The 21,713-nt window shown below is 38.4% G+C and overlaps 1 protein-coding gene across 2 annotated transcripts in view; it reads left to right on the top strand.

The window, feature by feature from the left end:
- LAMA2 (laminin subunit alpha 2) overlaps positions 1-21,713 on the top strand; it is a 623,525-nt gene that overhangs the window by 585,274 nt on the left and 16,538 nt on the right. For both annotated transcript variants that reach the window (XM_068551053.1, XM_068551052.1), the window contains 6 exons: positions 1,782-1,958; positions 5,587-5,735; positions 10,344-10,520; positions 10,757-10,925; positions 19,980-20,092; positions 20,413-20,602. In XM_068551053.1, the coding sequence (XP_068407154.1) occupies positions 1,782-1,958; positions 5,587-5,735; positions 10,344-10,520; positions 10,757-10,925; positions 19,980-20,092; positions 20,413-20,602 (975 nt within the window). The remainder of the gene's footprint in view (positions 1-1,781; positions 1,959-5,586; positions 5,736-10,343; positions 10,521-10,756; positions 10,926-19,979; positions 20,093-20,412; positions 20,603-21,713) is intronic.

Raw genomic sequence — 21,713 nt, 5'->3', positions numbered from 1 at the left:
GGTCACAGCTCTGCTCTCTTATTATATCTGTAAACAAGATACAACAGTCATCAGCAAATATTAGTAAAAGTTTTATGGGAATTCTAGAAGTGATGAGTTTTTTTAAAAAGAAAATGTTAAATATATCATACTTATAAATTTTTAATTACCCTGATGTGACACAACTATTCATTTTAGCTGCTTCCTCCAATTAAGATTATGTTAAAGCATTGTGATAGGAGATGAAGGGATTTGGGGAAAAAGAAAAAGTAAATCGCCATGAGGTTTAAAGACTGAAACAGAACTTTCAGGGTCTTCACTGTGCCTAGTTATACAGTCTCCAAGTTGGAATTAGCCATAGACATCCACCCTGAGAAGCTTGGGAATGAGGAAAAAGGAAGTACATACAAAATCGAATCTCTAAGAATCCATACTAGCCTCCTTTTACTCAGAGTTTTAATCTTCCAAAGCCTAACTCTCATCCACATGCAAAAGATATATACATGAGGATGGAAAACTGTCCAGAAAATGAATAGCCTGTATGTGTGGAAATGATGATTCTGTAAAGGCACTTTTCAATAACTGGGAATTATTTGCAACTAAAATATGCAGAAAGTTCAATATTTGATAAATATTGAAAAGTCTGCACAGTAGTATTATTTGAAGTATCCAAAATTCTATGATTTGAAAATTGGAATCAAAAACAGATTATACATTTTACAACACATTTAACTGGGCCTGAAACACTGTGGAGGAAAATAACCTGCATTAAAGGATTCCTTGTTTTCACTCCAGCCAAATCCAGGGCTTTTTAAATGAATGTTTTAAGCACTCTAAATGCCCAACTCCATGGGCGTGCTTAAATAAGTCCTAGCACAGTCATACAATGGAATGACCTCCTGCTATTAAAAGTGATGATGAGATCTGTGTTTACTGACAGAGATGTCCTCCACATGTGAAGTGAGAAAGAGAAGTTACAAATGAACGTGCCTGTCATGATTCAGTTTAAATATAGACAGGAGGAGAGAGCAAGAGGGCAAGGTGTAAAAGATAAAATGAGTGAACGAAAACATGCATGCATGCATGCGTGAATGAATGGATTAGAAAAAGCTATATGCTTCTACACAGCTTTGGAATGGGGGTGATTTTTACTTTCTCCCTTTTGCACTTTGTTACCGTTTAAAATGTTACTGTTTTAATTTTATTATCAGCAAGGACAATGACACTACTTTCATTTTGAGAAGAAACCTAGACTAAGAACTATTTGGTTTATTTCTTTTTAAGATATAGATTGTATCTGATTTTTAAAAAATTCCGCTAGAGTGTCCTTATATACTTGAGAGCAGCGGACATCTTTACCTTGGGCTCTTCACTGAGGAAGAATGCAGACAGAGACCATGGTCAGACTCAGCTATAAAACATAAGCAATTAGTTGGTAGATGGTATTCCAGGGATCCATTAGAGAGTTTTCAAGGGAGACTTAGCAAGACAGATTTAAACCAAAAGAAAATGTTACCTGTCAGTGATAATCTTTTATATTTCAAATCAAAAGTTCTAGAATAAAAGCAGAGGCCCCAATTTTTATTTTAACTCAAACTGCTCAGAAAATTCAGTTACAGCTAGAAATAATATTTCTTTAGTTGCTCTTAAGCTCTCCATGTAACTGTGGGTTTTTATGTGTTCTAAAATGACACTGTATTTCATAGTAACGTTGAGTGCATTGAGGAGGGTGAGTGAGATGGAGAAATTAATTTACATGTTCATTTCTAATGCTTTCTTCCCTTCTTTCCTTTCAACCAAAGAACGTTTACACAGTTAGCTTCCCGAAGCCTGGTTTTGTAGAGCTGTCCCCTGTGCCTATTGATGTAGGAACAGAAATCAACCTGTCCTTCAGCACCAAGAATGAGTCTGGTATTATTCTCTTGGGAAGTGGAGGGACACCAGCGCCACCTAGGAGAAAACGAAGGCAAACTGGACAGGTACCCTCACACCTAGCTAATAACGCATTTTTCCCTAATGCTTATATAAAATAATTATTTTATAGAGACTCAGGTGAATCATTTACAGTTTATAAATTGTTTTTATATTTTTTGATTTGCATCATTTATTTCCACTATCATCTTCTTAGGACAATTGTCTCCACTAGGATTTTCCTGTTGGTCAGTTCTAGGTGCAGACACACTTGTATTTACATCCATATTTCATATGGGTTTTGCATATATAAAGAGAGAAAGCATAAAATACATTCACATTGTGTTAATCTTCTAAGTCCAATTTCCTACCAGATCTGTAGATAACCAGATGGAGTCCCTTACATTTAAATTTAAATTTAAATTTTTTTAGGATCAGTTTCCCATTTTCACTAGCTAATGTGATGCAGTCTGTTGGAGCCTAACCTGCTGCACCCTCTCTGGACAGAGAGAAGGCAGAGAATGGACCTGGGCAGGAGAAGGTGAAGAGAACACAACCAACACAGGCATGGACACTAGCGACATTAAAATAAAGCCTGCACAGTGTCTGCTTTGTAGGGTCGTGAGCTTTAGTTTTCATACCCCCTAGCCATTTGATTCTGTTAAAAGCTGTCTCTTAGGTGTCCTGATCTAGGCACCATAACTCTTTACTGCATGGATATTCCTCCAATACTTTCAATCACATTTTTAAAGATACACATTTTTCCATTTAGTCTCATTTTTTTCAGTGAAAGCGTTCTTAGGAATTACCAGTATGCCATGGCCAAAGTACAGAGTGCCTTACAAATATAGCCTTAACTATGCATGCATTCTTGTAAATCAGGTTGTGTTGTTTGTGATTATATGTTTTTTAAAATCACTTTTAGCATTTAAAATTTAGTAATGGGTAGTCATATAATAATACTATTTTCTTCCCCCACAAAAAAAATAAACACTAAACAAAATATGGTTGACCCTTGAACAACACAAGTTTGAAGTGCACAGGTCCAGATATACACGGGTTTTATTCAATAGTAAATACAACAGTACCACACGATCCGAGGTTGGTTGAAACTGAGGATGCAGAACATCTGATACGGAGGAACTGCGTATAGGGAGGGCTGACTATAATTTATACTCAGATTTTTGACTGTGCAGAGGGTCAGCGCCCCGTGTTGTTCAAAGGTCAGCTGTATTGGCAAATAAAATCCAAAGATGCATTACCATGAGTAATTTGCAATATCTCAGGAATACAAAGGTGGCTTGATATTAGAAAACCTAAAATCATATAATCATTTTGATAAATGCAGAGAAAACTTTTGGTAAAACTTAACAACCATTCCTGATTAAAAACAAACAAACAAAAAAGACTTGGTAAACTAAGAACAGGATGGGGCTTCTTGATAGGAAAACATTATAAACATTTTCTATGAAATCAAGCCCAAGAAAAGATGAATATTATCACTATATCAGTCTTAGCCAATACGATAACAAAAGAACAAGTAAATATAGTACAAGAACAAATATATAATTTAAGAATAAATATAACAAAACAAATGTAAGACCTATATGGAAAAAATTTAAAAACTTACTGAAAAATTACATCAGACTACTTATTAAAGTCAACATGTTAATGGAAAGACTCAGTGTTAAAAATATATCAGTTCTCCACAAAGTGATATGTAGATTCACCTTCAATGAAAATACCACCTTATCTTTTTGTAAATCAGGACAAGCTAATTCTAAAATTTATATCAAAGATCGAAAGCCCAAGAAACTCCTGAAATAGAAGAATAAGTTGGTGGACTGTCCTAGCAGGTATCAGCACATTAGAAGCTAGAGTTTTGAATCATGGGAGTATGGTGTTAATTCATGGATAACTCTGTGTCAGTGGAACAGAATAGAGAGCCAAGTATAGATGGAAACAACATTTGGCAATAGGTGGCATTGCACATCATTAGGGAAAAAGTGGCCCTTTCAGTGGATGATTCTGGGGCAATTGGTTATCCATATAGAAAAAAATGAACTAATTTCTACTTCATGCCAGACAGAAAAATAAATTCCCAATGAATTAAAGCCTTACATATGAAAGGAAAAAAGTTTTAAAAGTTTAGAAGAAAATATAAAAGGATAACCTTTGACCTTAGGGAAGAAAAGGATTTCTTTGGGAAGAAAAAAAAACCAAAAAATATTTTTTGAAGAGTAGAGGGAGAAAAAGTGGTATTTTATCTCATTTTTTACTATGCATAAGCACTGAATAAATATAAAATATAACTGTTCTCTTAAAGCCTTTATCTTTTAATCATAAAAATAAAATTATTTTCTCACTGCTACAAATGATAAGCTAGTTATAATAAGAGGGCCAGATCGAACATTCTGAAATAGGTTTCACTAAAGGATATGTGTTTCCTAGGTCACAGTCAAATAGTTAAGCACCACCCATCGTTTTCAGATTTCTCCTCATCAGAACTAAATAAATGGACTTGAGTCATCAGATTTCAGGATAGTTCTTAAAATAAAACATGTTCCCATTAAAACAATTAAAATGAGAAAATATTAAGCACTATAGTACAAAGTAAATTAGAAATAACATGTTAATGGTTCAACATTTTAATGATAATGAGTATCTAATTTTTAAGATCTCATTGTCAATGCTATCTGAAAGAGGAAACAATGTTAAATAGTTCATGTCTGTTGTAGAATCAATACTGGTTAAATGACATACTTTATTTTTCAAAGCTACCAGTTTTGATACCCATAGGGTCATTTGTGATTATGTTCTGCTAAAGGGGTTTGAGAACTCAGCCAGCTAAAAAAATTTTAATTGAGTAGATGGCAGTTGTCCCTTTTGATGAATGGCAAGCACTAATCCAGATCCTCTGGCCATTTTGTGTTGGACATGCCGCGGCATAGACGATTTTGTAAGTTATTGGAGACGTTATGATGTTTGAATGAAACCATCTCCACTACCTCAGGTGACTCGCAGAGGACCAAGTGATCACCGTGTATCAGGTGCCACCCCCCTGCTCCACAAGAAAGGCAGCAAGCGTAGCGTCAGCTTTGGGGAGAAGGACTGCATTCAAGCTCCCTGGGGTTCATAAACTGATCTCAAAAGCATACTGTTTCTATAGTAACAGTAGCAAAAAGAAAGCAGTCCTGTTTGTGGATGAAAAATTGTCTTCCTTCTTTCTAAATGTGGGAGACAAGTTACATGTTGATAGCAATCTATCCACCAGCCCAGAGAACGAATTGAAATCTAAACACTCAAAATGCCGTGAGGTTGGGAGTCAGACCTCATTTCCAGAAGCTAGCAGTCCGTTTGTGAATACAAGGGAGAGGGATTTTATTGACACCCTTTATTTCCTGATGGGTTTTGTGAGTTAGAAGCCCAGTGCCAGCACAACTGTTCCTTTCAGCATTGCAAATCTGCTTTGCAGAGACTGCTATATCTCCACTTTCCACATCATCTAACAAGCAAAAATGGTAAATGATTAAAAAGCTCTTTCCAGCTGCTTTAAATACTCTTTTTAAGAAAATACTGAGTCTTAACTTCTCAGGTAAGATCTCAGAGCGGATGAATACGCAGTTCTGTCAGGGAACTAAGGTAAGTCATAGATGAGACTCCTCTTTAATCTTCAATGACCATTTGCTATTGCAGGCCTATTATGCGATATTCCTGAACAAGGGTCGTCTGGAAGTGCATCTCTCCACAGGGGCACGAACAATGAGGAAAATTGCCGTCAAACCAGAGCCGAGTCTGTTTCACGACGGGAGAGAACATTCTGTTCATGTAGAGAGAGCTAGAGGGTAACAATAGTCCTAACGACTGACTGTACTGTCATAACTAACGCGAACTCCTTTGCTTGCCTTAGTCCTTTACTGGACCTTTGTGTGCATGGACATACGATGCATTGCAAAACTATCAAGTAGTTTAATTTCATCTTCTTTATATTTCACACTTCGGGAACCTCATTTCCCTTGACCCTTAGGAGTCTTGTTCTTAACGTTTTTATGCTAGGTGGCTCTCCTCTCCACCTTTGGAAAAACCAGATGCATCCTCTGAAGCGTACATAAGAAAACTCTCTCCCTCCTCACCTCTCAGATACCCTCTTCTCAAGTAGGGCATACCAGCCTTTGGCAGCTGCTGTCTCATTCAGGTTCCAAAGCAGTTATGGCAGCTGCTTAAAAATCCGTCACAGATAGAGCGCGGCCGCGGCTGCAGGACCCACGGAGCACGGTTCTGCGCATGCCTCGTCCCCGGCCCTCACCTCCCCCACCCCCCGCCAAGGTGTGCTGGGTCCCTGCGGGGCGGCTCCGTGAGGGAACAGAGTTGAGAGAGGGAAGGGAGAAAGCTGCTGTCTTGCCATCCGTGCACGGAGGCTGCCTTTCTGCAGATCCACCAGAGCACCTGCTTCCCAGCCCTGAGTCAGGGAATTGCTTATTAGTGTTATAAGCTGATTTCTCATTTCTTCAGAATGCTACAGTACTTCATACTTACTTTATTGGGGAAGTCATTTGTTTTTTTTTTTTTTTCATCAAAATGTTGTATGACAACTCAGAGAGGTAATGAACTTAGACGAACAATTAGAGAAAAAGAAAACAGAAACCCAGAGACTTCAGACCTCCAGACCCACAATCCATTTATTAGACTGAAGACATAGAAGAGACCTGGAAATCAAATCTGATGAAACCTCAAAACACAGAGAATACTTTTAAACACAACAACAGTATGAATGTGTAGCAAAAGTTCAAGTAAGCAGATGTTATTCTGTACTTAAAGACCTCCGTTTTCTAATCATCCTCTTGTGTGGATAACAGTTTAAATAAGTAATAAGAATGGCTTGTCTTCTAAGTAAGTGACGAAGCTCTCCCTGGTTCATGTTTTTCTATTACACAGAGCATTAGGTTGTGGGATGAATTGATACTAAGCCTTCTTGCAGAGTATCTTCTAACTGAGATGTTTAGAAACCATGATTAAGACAAATGAGGGATCAATATTTGGACAAACTAAGAACTTTTACTAATCTTATAGGCACATATTGCAGTCATGGTCTCTGAAGAGAAATGCAAACTGAATTTTCTCATTTGAATCTTAGGGAATGCTCTAGAATACTGATTTTACATGTCTTCTAGACTAGATTTCAGGCCCTTTGCCAAATGTTAGTCCTTCTCATTGTAGGAAAGACTTTCTAAAGTCTTTAAATTTTAAATAACTTCAAGAAGCAAATGCAGATCTGACAAATATAGTTGACCAAAAAATCATCCAAGTATGTTATTTTGTCGAGAAAGGATTCTGACATTCTCAAGTGCATTATGATGTTATGCTAAGGTGTCCTTTTAACAGGTGTCTCTTCAAGAAGGGTATTTTATTATGCCAGCTCCACAGCTGTTGGCCATCAAGCCAACCTTTATTTGATTAAGCCCAGTGTATAGTACATCCCCTGAAAACTGGTCGTTCAGTTAATTGGCCATATAAACAAACAGTTTTACTATTCGCTGTTAATTAAAGGATAATGTATTGGACATATTAGTGGGTTGTCACTGCAGTCTGTGGCAAAGCAAGAACTCATTTGCACCATAATGTCTCATTCAGCACTCTGAGGTCAAAAAACAATCATCACCTATCCTTTAGGCGAGCACCTCAATTAACTGATTAACTAGAGATCACTAATGACCCTAAGAACATCTCCCAGAAACATATTTTAATGCTTCATTTCAATTCTATGGCATGCTCTGTGTCAAATACTAAACAAAGATTATGTCCTTGAGTCATTCTAAATGTGTGTGAGATCTGTATTAATATCCTTTCATCACAGATGAGGATATATTAACTAATTTGCCCAAAATCACATAGCTAGTAAATAACAGAGGCAGGATTTAAACCCAGATATACTTGACTTTAACACCCCCATCTGTGCTCACCCGCTATTTAGTCTCACCCTTTTTGTGACCTCAGAGATTTGTATTACTTCATGTTGATTATGATACTCCTATTAACTTGGAAATATTTGCTTTCTTCCAACACTATTTAGACCATAAATGTCAATTGTTATTTCTTTTCTTAAAACTCTGGATAAGATGGCAATTTTAATACCATTAATACCACCTCATAAAATCAATAGATTTTTACCAAATAGAGAGGCAAACTTTTCAATATTACTCTTGACCTTTTTCTCTCCCTCTCTGCCTCTCTTTACCCCTCCTCCCACATTCTCTCTCCTTTTCTACCCCTTCCTCTGCAAAAATTTCACTCCCTTCACTTTGGTATCTAATTTCCTAGTACTCCAGTGACCTCTGCCTTTTATAACTGCTTGGCCCTCTGACCTTCCACCTGGAGTCTACCTCAGTGGCCAGTAGTTCTAACTGGACGAAAACAGTAAACCCTAAGAGCCTGGAGTAGACGTTCAGGCAAGTAGGTATTCTCCTACGTGAAAGCATTCTTCACACAGGTACAGAATTAGGTTAAAGACCACAAAGTTGTAGCAAATATTTCAGGAGTAATTTGAGGTTTCCAGAAAGGGACCATGGTTTGGACACTGCAACCCAAATATTTCTTTCTTACCATCAATTTTAAAAATTTCAGATTTTGTTTCTCATGTAAATTGCAAATATCAGGGCACTTCTCTTAATATCTTTTACCATGTACGCAGTTCATTTGGTGGTGGTTTGAAAAAAATCTTAGATCAATATTCCATACAAATAAGAAATAGAATTTAAGTAATAAAATATTTAATTATAAAACTTCAAGAATCAACTATTGAAATCTTAAGGAAATTCAGCTGACCTATCACAATACTAATAGTAATGTAATGATTCTGATAATGCTTTTTGCACATAGTAGGTCCACAGTAAAGCGTTTTTGAATAAATACTTTTTAAAAAGGAAATGCACCAGAATCAGAGAGGACATGTAGGTAATACCCCTGTTTACAAAGAACTAAATAAATGACCTAGATTTGATGCTCCTCGGATGTAAAATGGAAACTGGATTCAGCTATAGTCTTCTAGCAATGCCCTTATTAAGTAGTACAGACTCAGTGCAATGCCTTAGTTAATGCTTTCCATGGTTTGAAATAGGTGTTCTTATCCTCATTTTATAAATGAATGAAATGAGACTGAGCAAGATTAAATAACTGGCCCAAGGTCACACAGCTAGTAAGCTTCCATACTAGTGCTTAATTCCAGTCTGTTCCTTCTGAAAGCTCAGGCTCATTCTACATCTCCACCCTATGATCCAGTAAGAAAGGACCATTGCTATGGTCCTTGGCCCAGAGTCTGGCAAAACATCAATGTATCATTTCTCCTCTTTTGCCTTTGAAACTAAACCCAACCTGCTCCCTCTAACACCTCCTGAATAATGACATTTTGAGCCACAACAATATCATCTATTCTTTGTCTTATTCTCTTACATTTGAATTGTCCCAAAGTGGGCCAGTTGTTCAGTGCCATTTCAGAGCATCTTTGCCCTAGTTTATTGTTTCTAATTCTACATGTGGTTTTTCTTCTTTCTAAATCAAGTAAAATGGCATTTTAGAACTGAGTTTTCCACCTAAGTGCTTAGGGTTTTCTCGCCAGATGTGAAATGAGTTTTCAGTAATCCACTCATGATCCTCGGGCTATTGACTAACACTTATGACTAAGAGCCCCATGCTGACTATTGGGACTAAAGTTTAAAACCTGCTTCTAGAACAAAAGAGAAAATGCTTTTGGTCATTTTCATCAGCAGAACTCTTTGTCTCCTGATTCTTTGCCCCAGGATCCACAGAGTGAATAAGTAGCATGAGGTGCTCAATTAGTCATGTGTGAGTTATCTCTCATAAGCAAATTAGGGAAATTAATGAAACCGCCACTAAGGAAAATCATTGCCGAGAACAGTTAGCATGGTATTCTGGCCTGCCTCTTCTATTCAAAAGCCAGCAGCTACATTCTTTATAAAACATCCTGTAAGTGTTTGCTGTTGATTCCTGCAATCTAAGCTCTCAGGAGTACAGTTTGTTCCCTAGCAAGAAGATAACAGCTAGCACAAAGCAAGAAATAAAGAGCTACACAAAACGTGACCCCATGCTGTGCTAAACCGACTGAGCCTCCTGCGATTAGACATTACTGCCCCTTACAGAAGCCTCTGCTCCACAGGGTCACGTGTAAGGCCGCTGTTGTCAACCACCACCAGAGGCTAGTGTTGCAGCTGCACCATTGCCTTGTTTCCGGAAACTCTCAAGGAAAGTTTACAAGGGAGGCAGAGGGACGAGATCCTGAGAAACAGTACTGTTTGCTTGGTGTCGAATCCCTAATCGTCAAACTTGGCTCTCTTAAAAGCTTCAGGAAGGAGGGGTACGGGGTGGCAGGAAAGAGTTGGATTTCCGGTTGTGTTGGACGTTGTGTGTTTTATACTTGTTTATTTTCAATATTTTATCAGCATCTTTACTGTTCAAGTTGATGAAGACAGAAGGCATGTGCAAAATCTGACAATAGAACAGGCGATAGAAGTTAAAAAGCTTTTCGTCGGGGGTGCTCCAACTGAATTTCAACCTTCCCCACTCAGAAATATTTCTCCTTTTGAAGGCTGTATATGGAACCTTGTTATAAACTCTGTGTAAGTGAATCTCCTTGTTACTAATTTTTTTTTTTTGGTATGAGCATCACTGTTGCATCTACACTATCCAAAACCATAGGGGGAAGGAAACAGTGAAGATCTTCAAGTTAGATTTTTTTTTTTTTTAATTGCACTGATGACCTTTAAAATGGGAAAGGGGAAATTTGATGTCATGGTAAGGAAGCAGGACAATGAAAAATAGGAGAAAGTATTGAATTTTAATTATATTCCCTTAGCCCTATGGACTTTGCACAGCCTGTATCCTTCAAAAATGCAGACATCGGTCGCTGTGCCCATGAGAAACCACCTGAGGATGAAGATGGAGCAATTCCAGCTGAAACAGTTATCCAGCCAGAGCCAGTTCCCACCCCAGCCGTACCTGCACCCACCCCAGTTCTGGCACATGTAAGTGTTTATATCCCATCGCTTTCTCATTTTAACCCTGTGTTTTTAGTCATTTTCAGAACAAAGGTTATTCAGGATATCTAGTATACTCTACTGCTAGAATTAGAGGAAGGGTCACCTGTCGATGAAAACCTTTTCTCCTTACATCTTCCTTGGATTACTTTCTTTTATATATCTGTTCTCCTTTAATTTTCCTGTTTATAAAATGGCACGTGTTTTCAGTTGAAAAGTTAGCACAGAAATGTCTACAGAATCAAGAATAAAACCCACCTACCATAGCACCACACAGAGGCAACCATATTGATTTTCAGCCCCTTTCATTTGCATTTTACATAGTAGATCTCATACCATGCATACAATTTGGTATTCTGTTTTTTAAAACCAGTAACACATAATTAAAATTGTTTCTAAACATCATGCAAATGTGCATGTCTAATATGATTACATGTGTATGTGCATATGTGTTTGTGTGACGGAGAGACACACACAAAATATTTCATAGCACGGGAGGTAGTATGTCCTTGATTAGAGCGTGGGTTCCAGAGTCAGACTGCCTGGGTTCAAATCCCAGCTCTCTAACCTACCATCTGTATGAATGTGGGAAAGCTACTTGGCTAATCTATTCCCCTCAGTTTCCTCATCTGTACAGTGAGTATACTAACGACACGTATATCAAAGAGTCATTATGAGGATTTAAAAAAATGTTCGTTAAACCCCTAGCATATACTAAGCATTTAATAAATGGCATGATTACTATACAGTAATGATCATAATGACTGCTTTTTAACAATTTCCATTCCATATTATTGTCATTTTCCTAACAGCTGTGTAAAATATATACCTATATACCATCATCCCATTTTTAGTTGAGTTAATAAGAATTAGCTAGCCTAAGTAATGCACCCAGACACGGCCAGTAAGTGACAGGATAGGAATTTTGATCCAGTGGGTCTGATTATACAATCTGGTTCCTTATCACTGCAACACTTTGTGAAGCCAAATAATCATCTTTTAGGAAAACTGGCCATTTATTCCAAGCATCATTTCCTTCTCTGTAAAATGTGGATATTACACCTACCTTGCCTGCCGATGGGATTATTGTAAGAATCAAATGAGGTAATGTATGTGGAAGTTCTTTGAAAAGTGGAAGAAGCACACACACATAGATACTGTGAGGAATCCCTGCATTTACTAAGTAACTATATAGTATGTGTCCAGTATTCATTCTGCCGGGCACGATATATCCATTATTTCATTTGATTCTCACAAGCTATTAATTGTTTTATTTATGTTTATTTATATCATTGGAAGTATTATTAGCCCCAGTTCACAGAAGAAGACACCTGCAATCACACAGCACAGCTAGCAAGTGAAAGGCTGTCAGTCATGTGGGGATTAGTTCAAGGAGTTGATTTTCTCCTAAGACCTCACTGAGATCTGCCACATGGATTTTAGAATGTTTCCTTAGCTCTTTCATAATGTGGCCTTATGCTCGATTTCCCCCAGCAAAGGGAAGGCTAATGATCCTCCCTCCCTTCTGCCTCATGTACCGTTCTCTAGACTGTTATCCCTCATATCCGTTCCCTGGACTCAGGAAAGTGTTTTCAACTGAAGAATTTAAAAACACCATGGTTAAAATAAACGTTTTTGACCTCGGATCCAAATGTCCATTTGGATTCTATAGGAAAGTGGATCCTAAATTCTGAACAACTGACTTAGAATTATAAATTGTAATTAGCAGAAGCCCTAGAGACCAGCTGGTCCAATCGCCATCTTAATACATGAATCTTTTTATATGATACTTGATGTGGACTTACGGCCTTTGCTTGAACATTCCATTGACAAGGATTTTCCAGTGTTACGATGAGGCAGGCTCTAGTTGTTAGAAAGCCACTGGTTATAATGAAGTAAAACTGCATCCCTATAACCTCTACGTAATGATTGTGTTTCTGTAGCCAAACACATTATATCTTCTCTAACAAACACCCCTTCAAGCATTTGAAAACAGCTAAGTGTTCTCCTTTCCCAGGCTGAATATTCCATTATCGCAAGCATTCTTCTTAATTCTTAATTTCTAATTCCCATATTCACACTGATAATATTCTTACATTTGAAATATCTCTTTCAAAATATGGCACCTAGAATAGACCATACTACTCGAAATGGAGTGCCAGTTCAGAGAACAGCAGAGTTCCTCCTTTCACTGGTCTGTCATCATATTCTACTAATACACCTGGGAATGTTTTAATGTTTTACACGGATGGATCATGCCATTAGTTCATCATTAGGTACCATATTCGGTCAACCAAAACCTTGAGGGCCTTTGTATCACTTGAACTTCTCTTGAATCAGGTCCCTCAGCCAGTCCACATTGAATTGGTCTGGTTTATTGGTGAATAACCCTGCTGGTCCTCAGTGATCACCTTTCTTTTCTTTTAGTTGAGTTTCTAAAACACAAACTTTGTTTTATAGGAGGTCTCAAGCATATCCTTCTGCGGTTTCTAGAGATCACATTTTTTCCCTTTTTCTGAACACAAAGGTACTTTCCCATCTGGACTGGAGATTTTAACTCATTTAAGTTTTCTTATAACCTTCTGTTCTTATTCCAGTTTCCATTTTCTCTCAGCAGTATATGTTTTAACTTCTCCAAAAAAGAGCATTCCACTTAGTAGATAAGACAAAAGCAAAAGCGAGGTTGAGTAGCAGTCCCGTGCATTGGTACAGAAAGACTCATAGAACATCAGATCTTGCACATTATAATTATTTATGACTATGTGGTCAAAATTACATATTTTAGAATTTTTCATCTCTATTGGGCTGTACTGTATTTTCAGAGTTTCAGATCATGAAACCATACATATCTCCTCTTTTAATCTGATTTCTTTCCCTTATCTATCTTCATTCTTTACTTTTTGTGTGTGTGGAGAGAAGTGTCTGCTTTTTAAAGGTTACTTAAAGGTTTGACAATTTATTTCATGACAAATATTTATTAAAAGGCTACTAAATGCAAAGATGAATAAGACATTTATGACAAATATTTATTAAGAGCCTACCAGAGAAGGAGAAACTGACTGAGAGACATATTTGAGAAAGTAGACATTAACATAAATAACACAGTAAGCAAATATGTGTAGAGGTCAGTCAGGATAAATGCCAATATGGGCTGCAAACACAACCTGCTAGCTTCCAAGACTGAAAATTAGAAGCATGGCAGGGGACACCGTTAAACTCCATCCCAACAAAATGGGTAGTGGTACCTAGAAGTGTGAGAACAGGTCCATAAAATGCAAATTTTAATACGCCACCATACTCTACTCTTATACTTAAAATCTTTCAATTGAAACAATATAAATTGAGGATGACATACTTATGACATTATGTTAAGTGGGGAAAACAAACAGGAAATAAAACTCTGTATACTACATTATCATGTCTATATCAATAGCTAGAAAAATGCATAAGAAAAACCTTTCCAAGAAATGCATCAGATGCTAACAGCAGAGGTATATGGTCCAGAGATGATTTTCAACATTTCAAAAAACATTCTTAAACGTGTTTTGCTTTCATAAATGTTTAAAAAGATAAATTAAAAGCAGCGGTCTTTCAACCTTGATTCCTCCACAACATCCAGTTATATAGCTGATTTCTTCACTGGGGAAGAGGGACATGGTTCGTGATCCCCTCTCAGCTCCTTTGCGTTGAGAGTCACTGAGGGAATAAACTGGGTCTTTAATCCAAGTTATCCACGATACGGGTCTGCCTGCCTGTCTTGGTATAACCCACCTACCTTTACTCAGTGAACTCAGGGGGGCTCACTGAATGAATAACTTACTGTCCTCTCTCAATGTAAGTAAACTCACTGAAAAATGAGAATAATATCTACCCTGAGGATTATCATGGACTAAATTATACATTGTATGCAAAGCACCCAGCACCATGCCTGGCTCACAGTAACACTCCATCATTCTTCTAAGGGAGCTAGTTCGTTTAACCTTTCACACTGTTAGGGTGAGATGAGATCCAGCGCTAGGAAAAGGAGGGCGAGCATTGCTTTTTAAACAAACTCCAACACGATATGGTTATTCTCTCTCAAGTCTCCTATCATTTTCAATTCTCACCATTTTCTTTTCTTTTTTTAAAATCAGAATATCAGAATTTTAAGAATCTAAGAATTAAGACTTACACATTAATTCCAGAAGTGGGAACTACCTATCATCTATATGTTTCTTATTTGTTCTAGCACAGTTGACAGAAACCCTCTCCTATTGTCAGTTCCTTTCGTTTTCTTCTTCATGCCATCGTACCCCTCCCCACCAGCAACTTACAGCAACAGGACGACATTCACTCTCCTCCAGGGCAATTTAAGAGCATCTTGAGAAAGGCTGTGAAATGGATTATGTCAATCCTATTATTAATACATGCCAGAACATCATAGATCAGAGAGCATATTTTATGCGTATTATCTCATTTGATAGTGTGGTAGCCTGTCTTCTCTTTATACTTTTATTCTTCAGCCCATTTAGAGCTGGATAAAACATTTCTACATGTTATATTTGTGGCTATTTCTCGTGGAGGACGGGAGAGATTAAGAGTGTGGACTTCTGGTATTACAGAAAATTGTCAAAATGTGACAGGTTCTCAGCAGGTATATACGGCGTTTATACCAAGTCTTTACAACCAGCATGGCCTGTGTGGATTTGTATACAGTGAGCTGGCTGCATGTTTTTTGGGTTTTTTTACTTGACGTTTATTGGAAAGTTGAACTTTGAACTTCAAATTTTAAAACGTGAATAACTAAGAGAAGCAGCATAAACAGCCATGAAGAGTCCCTGTGCTGTTCGGGGCTCCTGGGGAGTTGGGGGAAAGAAGTGAGCAGAGAAGGAAAGAACAGAGCAAAAGAAAGCTCTTCCTCCAGCAGATTGAATGCTGTGACTTTAAAAGCTAAGTACAGTCCCGGCCAAAGGATAAATCAGTTGGATACTGATATGTATTTAAAGGGGAAACATACATTTTCCATACTGCAAAGAATTACTGTTCAGGCATTAGTGTGTAAATAAATAGTACCGCAAATGCCCACTACTTAGCAAAAAAGCTTATATGCAGGGAGTTAGCAAATGCCCACTACTTAGCAAAAAAGCTTATGTGCAGGGAGTTAACATACCTCAGTTTCTCAGTAAACAGCTTGAATAGGGATTTTGTATTTCAGAATATTAAAGTCAGTGCCGTAAATAGTATCTTCCGCTTAGTACTCATGCCGAAAGAAGAGCATCACAAAGAAGCACCCAACTTCGCAGATGTCATTTTAGCCCACATTTGTTAGAGGATTTTTGACTCATGAAAGAAGAAAATGATGCTATTTTAAATTAATTTTGTATTGAAGTATAGTTGAGTTACAATATTACATTATTTTCAGGTGTACAGCATAGTGAATCAGTATTTTTGCAGATTATACTCCAATGATGCAATTTTTATATCATTCATCATTTGGTGCTTTCAAGAACAGAGATGCCAGTTTTGATCAATGCAACTGAAGTCTCTACTCTGCACCAATCTAGAGTCAAGGAATGCTTATCCACCAATCGTATGCCATCCTGAATCCAATAACTCATTTCCAAATGTCAGCCAACAATCAGCAGTCGGAAATGACCATGCTCTATTCTGATCTGAAATTAATTAACAGTATGAAGGTGAAAATGTTAAGCTCCATTACTAACCTGCGGCTCTACCCACTTGCCTAAACATGGCTATGGGCGGCATGGCTTCCTTCAGAATCCTCTCCAGCTGTGTCCTTGTTCTCACCAACAGGTGCAGGGCCACATTTAGACTCCCCTCTCGTCTGCCCACATCTTGTCACCTGCCAAGCAGAGACAAATAAGGAGCAAGCACATCCTGTCCTCTCCTATTTTCCCCCATATGTACTTTAAAGAGTCCCCACAAGGTGGCAGGATTGTAACATGCTGAGATTGATGAACCACTGCTATTTGTATTATTGTTCAAACACATTTCAGAGATCAGTGTTTCCAAAATAAAACAGGTCATGTATCACATCCATAAAGACGATGCCTCCCCTCGAGCTCACACTGGCTTGGAGGAGGACGATTCATCTTTCAACAGCCATTCTTTAAAGGTTCCTTAAAATTACCTCATTAGAAGACCCTTCCTCTTAGCTCAGATTTCTATGGGAAGCAGGGTTGAAAATATCCTTAATGACAAGATCATTTTATTCTCGTGCAAACCTTGGGGCATTTTCTATTCCATCTCACATGGTCCCTCTTTAAAATGCTATTAGAAGGAAAAGAGCTGCTTGAGTGGCCAGGTGAGGCGGTCCACCCTCTGAGGGGTGTGAGGGACGAGGAAGAGGAGGCACAACAGGCAAACCTGCTGGGAATGCCGGGCCTGGTTTCAGATCCACCCATGGGAAAGTGATGCAAAGCAGACACAATCCATCCCGCCTCCCCTTAACCAAGTGAGAGGAGACATCTAGGCTTGCACCAAAAACACTACCAGATTATAGACACTGTTGGAGAATTGTCTTCCCATTTAAATCCTAAAGTAGATACACAGAAAATCCTCTTACACTGGACCCTCTCTGTCCTCTTTCAACTGCCAGTTTTATAAAGGAAGGTTATTGATTGATAGACAGTTTATTTAACCTCTTTCCATAATGTCCGTCCCATTGCAAATTGATGACAGTAAATGTCAACTCGGATGTCCTTAAAGAACAATGAACTTACATAACGGCTTTATACTTTGAGTTTACCTAATGGAGTGATGCATTTGTTATCACTCTCTTCTATAAAACGGGCCAATCTGAGAACACGGTTTTATTAGCCACTGTTTCCACCTGCTTCTCAGGATCCACCTGCTGTAATAGTGAACCAGAAGCCTCTCCGGGTAGCACTGCTCTTCCTAAATTTCAAGTGGGTGTACCATGTAACGCTTCTAAACAAACAGGACCCTTACAAAGTCAAAGGTTTTTCTAAAACAATGTAAGCAGGGCCTCTTTCATCTAGAAAATCTGATAACATGTAGCAGAGCTGCTCAGCTCAAGACCAGTGTTGGAAATCACGTGTCCAGTCTACCAGCAAGCAAGGTTTGCATGGCGTTCAGGCCACAATGCCCAAAACACGTAAAGACAAAGGGTCTCCACGACAAATAGCTGCTACCAATAAAAGACCTACTCTTTACAGTAGCCACTTTGATAATTTTAAAAATTACATTAGAAAAGTTGTTTTATATTAACGTATATATGTAGCCACTAGACAGTGTTAACAGTAACACGGAAATAACCTGCTGGTGGTTTCCTTTTAGGCTACACATTATAGTTCCCTAATTCCTCCACATCCAGTGACCTTTTCAATCCCTCAGTTTTCAGAGCTGAGGGTTTAGAGATATTTTAGCTAAATTCTGCCCCTGATGGACTCCCAGCGGGTTGGATTCTCTTCGAGATTTCTGAGGAGGACTACAGGCTACTTACGTGTGTTGTGATGGTCCTCTCTACAGGAAATATCGTTGAGAGGTTGATAAATGATCCCAGTTCTATTAATAGCATCATTGAAGGCTGAGACATTAAGCTACCAAGGCCTTTCCATTTGGGCTCTTTTTGCAGTCAGGGTAATAAGAAAGGTGCCACATGTTGATTCCAAGAGAGGCCCTTTCAGCTGCGTGAATAAGTAGCATGTTCCTGTTCTACCCGCTGGGTTTTTGCATATCTCTGTGAATTTCAGCCACAGTCTGCTCTTTGTAACTGACCATCTCCTGGGAAGCAAGAAGGGAAATACTTCCATAAAGCCCAATTTTACAGCATTTCAAAACACTTAAAGCTTTTTACCTGCTGTGGCAGAGTGCTCCATTTGACTAAGCTCAAGAGAAAAGAGGGCAGGGCTTTTCCTCATCAAGTAAAAATTTCCTGTGCGCTGATGAGTCATCTCCAAGGTACACCCTGGGAAGAGCAGGCTGCATCAAAAGCCTGCCTTGGGCTGTTTGGGAACCTCTGCTGAGTCAGCGCGCACTGGGGCAGTGGCCCATCCAGAGCTATTAAGTGCAGATCTTTAAAAACAGATGTGTTGTTGAGAGCAGGCAGGTTATTTATTTTCTCATGTACTTTGTGTTGTAAAAGACTTCTTAAGCAGCTTGTACTTGGAGCTATTTTGTGAAAATAGAGACCAAGGAAAGGAATTGTGGTTTTGGTAATTTGAGGAGCCTTGATTAACTACTGAGCTGAGCGTTACAGTAGCCAAGTAAGGTCCACCCAGTCAGGTCTGGCTATGTAACTGGCAGGGCCCAGAGCCAAGTGAAAATGCAGGGCACCTTGTTCAAAAATTATTAAGAATTTCAAAATGGTGACAGCAGAGCATTAAGCTCAGTGACTACACAGGAAGCCTGCCTCTGAAGCTAGCCCCACAGCAAGCTCTACCTTGTAAGCACCCTAGGAAGTTGATTTTTGAACAGTGGCAGTTGAAATGGTGTATGGCAGGTTACATTAAAAAGTGTGCTGGGTTGCCTAGCAACGGGCTAAGCCTGAATGGGCTGACTTGCAAGTTGAGATACACCAGCTTGAAAGTCTAAATTCATGGAAACCTTCTAGCACCGACAATTTTCAAGAAAAAGTAAGACGGTGGGAGAGAGAAATAGGGAGGACAAGAAGGACACATTTTTCTACTCCTGTAACCCAGTGGCAAGCTTGTCATTTTCCCTGTTCAATCTTCTAACGATATAACTCTTCATAAATGAAGTAAAAGTGAGAAGGAAATTCCAGTTTTCTCAGAAATATGAATAATAGATTTCCTTAAAGGATAATGAAAACATGAATTAATCAATGAATATTTTTGAGCACCATTCCTTTGGCAATTCAAAGGTGCAGTATAAATAGTAAGTACCTACTATGTAGTAGAGTACAGAGATGAATAAGAGACAGCTTTCATTTCTAAGGAACTTAAACGAGATTTTGTGAGAACATTAAACTAAAATATAAGAAACCATTAGACAGCAGCATTACATTTTTAAAGAATGGAGTCCAAAATCTCTGCTCCTTCTCTCCTTGGTATTTTACAGGGTCCTTGTGCTGCAGAATCGGAACCAGCTCTCCTGATAGGGAGCAAACAGTTTGGACTTTCGAGAAACAGTCACATTGCAATTGCATTTGATGACGCCAAAGTTAAAAACCGGTATGATTTATTCTGAGATATTAGACAAGAACCGATAAATGGAAGTACTAAGTATTTGTTTATTCAAGTTTAGTTAACTATATTTATTAATAAATGAGGTGAGCTTTTTTAGTTCACTGAGTACTGTAAAGAATAGAATTATATCAATATTTGTCTGAGCCTGAGAAGCCAGTTTAGGAACTCAGCAGGCCTGGATAGTCCTCACCTTGGAAAAGGTTTTGCTATCCTTTATGAAAAAGCACCATGATCAGATGCCACTCTATCCTAGAATAAGAACGTTCTTATTCTTCTGTTTTACTTCACATACTTTTATTTCACAGTCTCAGCATTGAATTTGAAGTGCGAACCGAAGCTGAATCAGGCTTGCTCTTTTACATGGCCCGGATCAATCATGCTGATTTTGCTACAGTTCAGCTGAGAAATGGATTGCCTTACTTCAGTTATGACTTGGGAAGTGGTGACACCAACACCATGATCCCCACCAAAATCAATGATGGCCATTGGCACAAGGTAATAGTCCCCAGGATGTTGGCAGTTCCCTACGAGGGGGTTACTGGGTGGCAGCCATCGGCATTCCCCTGGTGCCAGTATTATCTTGCCAGTGCAGACACTGACTCTGGCGCTACTGGAATGTGGCCGAGGCTAAAAATAAAGTAAGTGCCATATACGACTGCCCAACCTTGGAAAATGTGATCAAACCTGGGTAGGTTTATAGTTGACCACTTACATGCCTCATCATGGTACTATAAGATTCCATCATTGCTGTACATCTGTGGTTCCCAAACATCTGTCCACAAACTAGGGCCAGGCAATTGAAGACATTTCCAATACTCTAAGTAAGTATTATTGTTGTTATGGGACAATGGAGTGTGTTAATCATAAAGCTCTATGTATTCAATTTAAAGGAATAATATTTATTCTAAGATTATATTTTCCTATTTTTAAAGTGCTAAAATAACCTCTCTTTATGAAATAATATTTGACCAACTTAAAAGCTGGCAACACTAAAATGGGCCCTATGGCTGCCTTCCCCACCCCCCCACCCCATAGTGGTCTGAGCACACCAAGAGTCTGAGAATCTGCTACCTCATGTTTAAAGGCCACTGGGGTATCATTTCCACCAACAGTCATTTGGAACAACTTTTTAAATGTTGGCCTTACACCCAGAAGCTGGTACTATTATGGGCAGAAGGCTCACCTGCCAGCTTACTGTCCTCTTTGGCATGACTGCAAGTAGATAATATACTGCCTGATTAAAACAAAAACTCGGAATTTGTCTCTGCACCTGTGGTAGCCTATCAAGTAAAGCTTCCCTAGGTGGACCAATTAAATGTTTAATTTTTAGAGTAAGATATTATTAGATATTAGATTTTATATATTAACATATTTGGACTTGTCGTATCATGTAGAAAGCCAAGGAACCTGAAAAAATATAATATAAACGCAAAGTCAACTAATTTGTTATCTAGAAAGAAGAAATTTTCTAGGGAGCTTATGACTAGCAAATACTTTATGCAGGAGCTCTCATTAAGGTTTATTCTCATCTCTGGCTAATAGCATAATAAATATGACACTTGAGAAAAAGACATATTGTTGGGCCACAATGATGCTGGGATTACAC

The sequence above is a fragment of the Eschrichtius robustus genome, chromosome 9 (genome assembly GCF_028021215.1).
Source record: "Eschrichtius robustus isolate mEscRob2 chromosome 9, mEscRob2.pri, whole genome shotgun sequence".
NCBI lineage: Eukaryota > Metazoa > Chordata > Mammalia > Artiodactyla > Eschrichtiidae > Eschrichtius > Eschrichtius robustus.
This window is presented reverse-complemented; position numbering and strand designations above follow the sequence as displayed.